The following is a 6,919-nucleotide window of genomic DNA, read 5'->3' as shown; positions in this document are numbered from 1 at the left end:
TCCCTGCTGTAAAGAATGTGTACCATGCAGATCAAAAGTGCACATAATGTAAATAGGTCAGTGGGTTACTGCTTTTCTAAGAGACATCCTTTTGTTACAGTTTATATGTTAAAAATCCTAATTTAGAACAATATATTAACTGTTGTCAAAGAACTGCATGCACAGTGCAAAGTATAGGTTAGAGCATAGATTAATGTTGCAAAAGGGTTAATTTTGGTAGAAATCAATTTTCATTATTAAAGAGAACCTCCAATTATAGTGTTCCATTTTCAATTCAGAGTTTATGCTTCTCCAGACCAAGCAGTCTTAATCTATACTGCCTACCCATATGGATGACATGTCACTCCAACACCTTGTAGTCCTCTGGACCTGGCTTATGTAACATTTCCTATATGCGGATTGACATACGTATGATTAATCGTGGGAGCCAGTGGAGGAAGTGGGTGGAGCTGGGGAAAAGTAGTTACGGCCTCAAGACAAAAATCTGAGCACCTGGACTTCATATTTTACAAATTAAGCACTGGAGAGAGACACAAAGAAGGAGGCAGAAAGGAGAGAGGATTGAGAAAGGGAGTGTGCAGGGAGAGAGGTGGGAGAAGATACAGACAGAGCAGGACACGGATCTGCACCAGCCTAAAGACACACGGGCCACCTCATCACCTACCACTTTTGCAGAGGGGGCCCTGTGTAGCTAGGGGCCCCCCGGCACCGCAGGGGCTGCGGGGGTGTTTGTTACGCCCCTGCACACACCACTTTCTAACAGCATCCGTGCAGCTGCACAACACCAGCTCTTGGAGAGGACGTGCTCAGCGCTTGGCACTCTGATGTCACTGACACCTCCCAGTACAACACCCTATACCCTGCTGGTACATATGAGAGCAGGAGGGACCAGTACAAACCGAGAGTGGCAGGAGAAGACGAGGGAGTGACAGGCGTCAGAAACAGCCAAGACTCATCAGCAGCAGCCAACACTCAGCTGCCATCAACCAAGACTCAATCAAGACCAGCCAATACTAAACTGAGATCAACAACACATCAAGCAGGAAAAAACAATACAAAACAGGTCTGTCTAACCCTCAACTGAGATCAATCAAGACACTGAGTCCTGCCAACAGTCAACTGAGACCAAGAAAGCCTGGACCCGGAACATTGAAGACACAACAGGGTCCTGCCAACACTCAATTGTGAACAATGAAGAGCGTACTCAAGGCCGAACCAGGAAAATCCAATAGTCACTATTCATCTAGAATCAACCAACACACAATCAAGACGAGTCAACACACAACTGGCAACAGCCAACTAAAATCCAATTAGAAAAAAATATATAGAAAAAAACTAACTAACTACCACTTAGGTTTAACCAAGATTGAACCTGGCAAAACAGCACAGAGAATTAACAGCAAATTGGCACCACCCAAGACATAAACACCAACGATTTGAGGACATTGTGACCATCTGACACTCAACTGGGACCAACCAAGACATCTGAGTCCATACAACACTCAACAGGCTCCAACCAATACTTATCTGTGACCAACCAAGACATAACTGGCATCCATGTGCACACAACCGGTGCAAACCATCATCCATTCCCGGACTACCTAAAACTCACTTGGGATCAACCAAGACATAACTGGGACCAGCCAACACTGAACTGGGATCAATTAAAACAAAGTCATTAGCAATCTTGGACAACTTGAAGAAAGGACAACATCCGGGATAACTGAGTCCTAATTTTCAGGACTGGTCGGCCATCAGAACATATTGACAGCAGCGTTAAAGCTTTTGGCCACTTAGCACCATCTAAATCACTATTACTTAAGAACACCGACAACTAGAAGCATCAATCATTGGATTCAAATCTACTTTCAGAATTCCAGGACTCACCAGTGACCCCCATAGTCAACCTGAACCTGAGACGGTGTGATCACCTGCAGACAAAAGGAGGCCATGACCCCCTTGGAGCCCAAGAAGGTATGGTAGTAGCAGCTTCCAGCAGTGGGTCCTGTGGTCACTCTCTGCTTGTTCTCGCTCTCCCTTCAGCATTTACCCTTCTCCCTGATTCTCTGCTCCTTGCCCCATAAGAACCCCTGCAGCCCCTGATCCCCCACCCTTCCTGAACCAGGCAGCTCCCACTCTCTCTGCATTTCCCATGTCTGACCCTCTATCCCGTGATTAGTTTCTCGTCTCCCTACTCTCCTCTTCTGCCTCTGTTGCTTTCCTCGGCAGTTACTGCCCCCTCCCTGCTCTACTCTTCTGCCTCTCTTGCTTTCCTCAGCAGTTGCTGCCCCCTCCCTGCTCTCCTCTTTTGCCTCTCTTGCTTTCCTCAGCAGTTGCTGCCCCCTCCCTGCTGTACTCTTCTGCCTCTCTTGCTTTCCTCAGCAGTTGCTGCCCCCTCCCTGCTCTACTCTTCTGCCTCTCTTGCTTTCCTCAGCAGTTGCTGCCCCCTCCCTGCTCTCCTCTTCTGCCTCTCTTGCTTTCCTCAGCAGTTACTGCCCCCTTACTGCTCTCCTTTTATGCCTCTGTTGCTTTCCTCAGCAGGTACTGCCCCTCCCTGATCTCCTCTTCTGCCTCTCTTGCTTTCCTCAGCAGTTACTGCCCCCCTACTGCTCTCCTTTTTAGTTCTGCCTGTATTGTTGTTCTCAGCAGTTACTGCCCCCTCCCTGATCTCTTCTGCCTCTTGCTTTCCTCAGCAGTTGCTACCCCCTCCCTGCTCTTCTCTTCTGCCTCTGTTACTTTCCTCAGTAGTTACTGCCCCCTCCCTGCTCTCCTTGTTTTGCCTCTGTTGCCTTCCTCAGCAGTTGCTGCCCCCTCCCTGCTCTCCTCTTCTGCCTCTGTTGCTTTCCTCAGCAGGTACTGCCCCCTCCCTGATCTCCTCTTCTGCCTCTCTTGCTTTCCTCAGCAGTTACTGCCCCCTACTGCTCTCCTTTTTAGTTCTGCCTGTATTGTTGTTCTCAGCAGTTACTGCCCCCTCCCTGATCTCCTCTTCTGCCTCTTGCTTTCCTCAGCAGTTGCTGCCCCCTCCCTGCTCTCCTCTTCTGCCTCTCTTGCTTTCCTCAGCAGTTACTGCCTCCTCCCTACTCTCCTCTTCTGTCTCTCTTGCTTTCCTCAGCAGTTACTGCCCCCTACTGCTCTCCTTTTTAGTTCTGCCTGTATTGTTGTTCTCAGCAGTTACTGCCCCCTCCCTGATCTCCTCTTCTGCCTCTTGCTTTCCTCAGCAGTTGCTGCCCCCTCCCTGCTCTCCTCTTCTGCCTCTCTTGCTTTCCTCAGCAGTTACTGCCTCCTCCCTACTCTCCTCTTCTGTCTCTCTTGCTTTCCTCAGCAGTTACTGCCCCCCTACTGCTCTCCTTTTTAGTTCTGCCTGTATTGTTGTTCTCAGCAGTTACTGCCCCCTCCCTGATCTCTTCTGCCTCTTGCTTTCCTCAGCAGTTGCTACCCCCTCCCTGCTCTTCTCTTCTGCCTCTGTTACTTTCCTCAGTAGTTACTGCCCCCTCCCTGATCTCCTTGTTTTGCCTCTGTTGCCTTCCTCAGCAGTTGCTGCCCCCTCCCTGCTCTCCTCTTCTGCCTCTGTTGCTTTCCTCAGCAGTTACTGCCCCCTACTGCTCTCCTTTTTAGTTCTGCCTGTATTGTTGTTCTCAGCAGTTACTGCCCCCTCCCTGATCTCCTCTTCTGCCTCTTGCTTTCCTCAGCAGTTGCTACCCCCTCCCTGCTCTTCTCTTCTGCCTCTGTTACTTTCCTCAGTAGTTACTGCCCCCTCCCTGCTCTCCTTGTTTTGCCTCTGTTGCCTTCCTCTGCAGTTGCTGCCCCCTCCCTGCTCTCCTCTTCTGCCTCAGTTGCTTTCCTCAGCAGTTACTGCCCCCTCCCTGCTCGCCCCTCTCTCATAGCAGACGCCCACGCTCTCTTATTCAGCAGTTTGCCGGTGTTTGACAAAATTGCCGACAGCATTCAATCCTCTCCCTCCTCTGCCTGCCCCTGGCCCTCCCTCCTCATCTCACACCTCTCCCTCATCTGCCTCCCCTGGCCCTCTCTCCTCATCTCACACCTCTCCCTCATCTGCCTGCCCCTGGCCCTCTCTCCTCATCTCACACCTCTCTCTCATCTGCCTGCCCCTGGCCCTCTCTCCTCACACCTCTCCCTCATCTGCCTCCACTGGCCCTCTCTCCTCATCTCACACCTCTCCCTCATCTGCCTGCCCCTGGCCCTCTCTCCTCACACCTCTCCCTCATCTGCCTCCACTGGCCCTCTCTCCTCATCTCACACCTCTCCCTCATCTGCCTGCCCCTGGCCCTCTCTCCTCATCTCACACCTCTCCCTCCTCTGCCTGCCCCTGGCCCTCTCTCCTCATCTCACACCTCTCCCTCATCTGCCTGCCCCTGGCCCTCTCTCCTCATCTCACACCTCTCCCTCATCTGCCTGCCCCTGGCCCTCTCTCCTCACACCTCTCCCTCATCTGCCTGCCCCTGGCCCTCTCTCCTCATCTCACACCTCTCCCTCATCTGCCTGCCCCTGGCCCTCTCTCCTCACACCTCTCCCTCATCTGCCTGCCCCTGGCCCTCTCTCCTCATCTCACCCCTTTCCCTCCCTCTTTGACTCACCAGGCTGTAGATGGAAGCTGATAAGTTAGGTTAGTTCAAGGTATCTCTGTAGGGCATGGCCCTGCTTCAGACTGTGCAGGCTGCCAGGGGATGGGCGTAGCATGTGAACCCACCAGTCAGGTATTTACGTTAGTATGCCTAATGGATATGTATGAGACAGTTTATCTGTAAACAAAGTGGTTATAATTCTAGCACTAATGTTCTAATTAAAAACAAGTTTTTTTCCCACAGTGGGTGTCTTCGTATAATATATTTTTACATCATATGCCACCATGATTGTTGTGAAATCTGACAACCCCCAGTGATGGAGAGGCAGTCTGTCCATCACAAGCTGGGGTTTCGGGGTGGAGGTTCGGGGAGTGCATGCATTTTACTTTCTGTTCTAAGTTATTGCAGTTGTGTGTGGTATTCTGTTGGCACATTGAAACTAGGCTGATAGCAGAGGCTGTGGATTTAACAATGTACTCTTAATTCCAGTGCTGTTCCAATGTACATAGAGCAATCCACCTTTTTTAGGTCGAGCCCGGGCATGGGTGGGGAGGTCTCTGGTGCCATTAGGGTGGAAAGAGGAGTTAGACAGGGGTGCGTTTTATCACCCCTGCTTTTTACTATTTATATTAATGGGCTGAGCAATTCCCTGAAACAATCGACTCCAGACGTCCCGAAAATCAACGGAAAATTACTACCGGTACTGCTTTACGCAGATGATGCGGTCCTTATGGGCCGCACCCCAAATTCTCTGCGTATTTTGGTCAAAAGCTTTGTACAGTACATGGATGGTCTGGACCTACGCGTGAACTATTAAAAATCGTTTATTATGTCATGTGGGCCAGGGAAACGCAAACTAAATTCTATACTAGTGGGGAATGACAGATTAATTTCCACCCATACCTTCCCCTATTTATGGATGGTCTTTGCTACGAACGGCTCATGGACTGTGCATATGGCCCACTCCACGAGCAAGTTCTCAAAGGCCATCAGTTCAATTCTTAGTCTCCCCCGTCCGGGGCAAACAGGTGCTATTGAAGTTATCTTAAAACATTTTAAATTACAATGTGTCCCAGTGGCTACATATGGGGCCGAGATATGAGGTTTGGCAAAAAATCGGTGCATCCTACAGGAAGAAAATCGCTTTTGTAGGAAGCTTCTGGGTGTACCGATCTCTCCTTCTGAGTACATTTGCCATAGGGAATTAAATCTAAATTTCATTTGTGATTTCATTAGGGCAAGACCAGCGCTATTTTGGCTTTCTGTTTGGAGGAATAAATCAGCCACTCTGACGCAAGAAATCATAAGTGACTGCCTCAAGTGTGAGAAAGGAATGGATATCCCTTGGGTCTCAGGAGTTTATAAGAGTCTATGTAGTGTGGACAAAGACTACCTCTTTTTAGAACCAACTAGAGTTGACCCATCACTTAAGAATGATTTAAAAAAAGCACCATATGCACTTTATAACTCAGATAGGATTAACAAGGAATCTAAGAAATCTACAGTCTCTAACTATATGGGTAAGGAGCTGTACAGGTATCCCTTATCACTATATCTCACTTTGCCAATGACAAATTGGGAAAGAAGCCTAATATTTCGATTAAGGGTGGGAACCGTAAGATGGCTCTTGAGTATTCCCTTGGGATATTGGTCAAACTTAGAATATATACCATGCCCTTGTGATGGAGTGAGCTCCCAGAATGATTTGCATTTTTTCTTTTTCTGTAAATATTATTTAAAATATGTAAAATGGTTTTTAACTCCGTTTTTTAAAAAACATAGACCCCTTTCTTTGGGGGAATCTTATCAGATGCTGCTGTCCTTGGACACTAAAGAAATAGTTTTCCGCACAAGCACTTTCTTGTGAGTTGTTGTTCGAGCCCGTAAAATGATGGATAATCCTTGATTTTCTGCTGTATATTGATTCTTATAACTGTCTAACGCCTATTTTGCAAAGTTTTTATACGGATTTTAGATTGTATAAATGTGACATGCTTTTATGAATTCTTGGAATTCGAATAAAGATTTTTTAAATGAAAAAAACTGTGAGGCATGCTGTATTGAGGTAGGGAGTTGAAGCTCCGACCACATTTTTCATTGGCTTGTGTCACTGTCCACTGTAATTTGTGGCTGTTCATTGGTTGAAAGGGTCAGAAGTCCCTCCTTAGTGCAGCCTTGTTTCGTTTTGTAACCTCCCATGGCGACACCCCGTTATGATGCTCAGTAGGCATTAGTTACAGCCTCCGAGCACTATTTTCTCTTATAGCTTCTTTCTCTCTCCTAATGTTTAAAACATTTTTTATAGCAAGTATTTGCAATGCAATAGGACTCGCATT

The 6,919-nt window shown here is 48.1% G+C and overlaps 1 protein-coding gene across 1 annotated transcript in view; it reads left to right on the top strand.

Moving 5' to 3' along the window:
* Positions 1 to 922: 922 nt before the first annotated feature.
* LOC144768077 (solute carrier family 2, facilitated glucose transporter member 1-like) overlaps positions 923 to 6,919 on the top strand; it is a 61,214-nt gene continuing 55,217 nt past the window's right edge. The window contains exon 1 of the mRNA XM_078651464.1: positions 923 to 1,974. Coding sequence (XP_078507590.1) covers positions 1,951 to 1,974 — 24 coding nt within the window. The 5' untranslated portion in view covers positions 923 to 1,950. The remainder of the gene's footprint in view (positions 1,975 to 6,919) is intronic.

This window comes from Lissotriton helveticus, chromosome 7 (genome assembly GCF_964261635.1).
Source record: "Lissotriton helveticus chromosome 7, aLisHel1.1, whole genome shotgun sequence".
NCBI classification, from domain to species: Eukaryota; Metazoa; Chordata; class Amphibia; order Caudata; family Salamandridae; genus Lissotriton; species Lissotriton helveticus.
The sequence above is the reverse complement of the archived record's forward strand: the minus strand, read 5'-3'. Positions and strand labels throughout refer to the sequence as shown.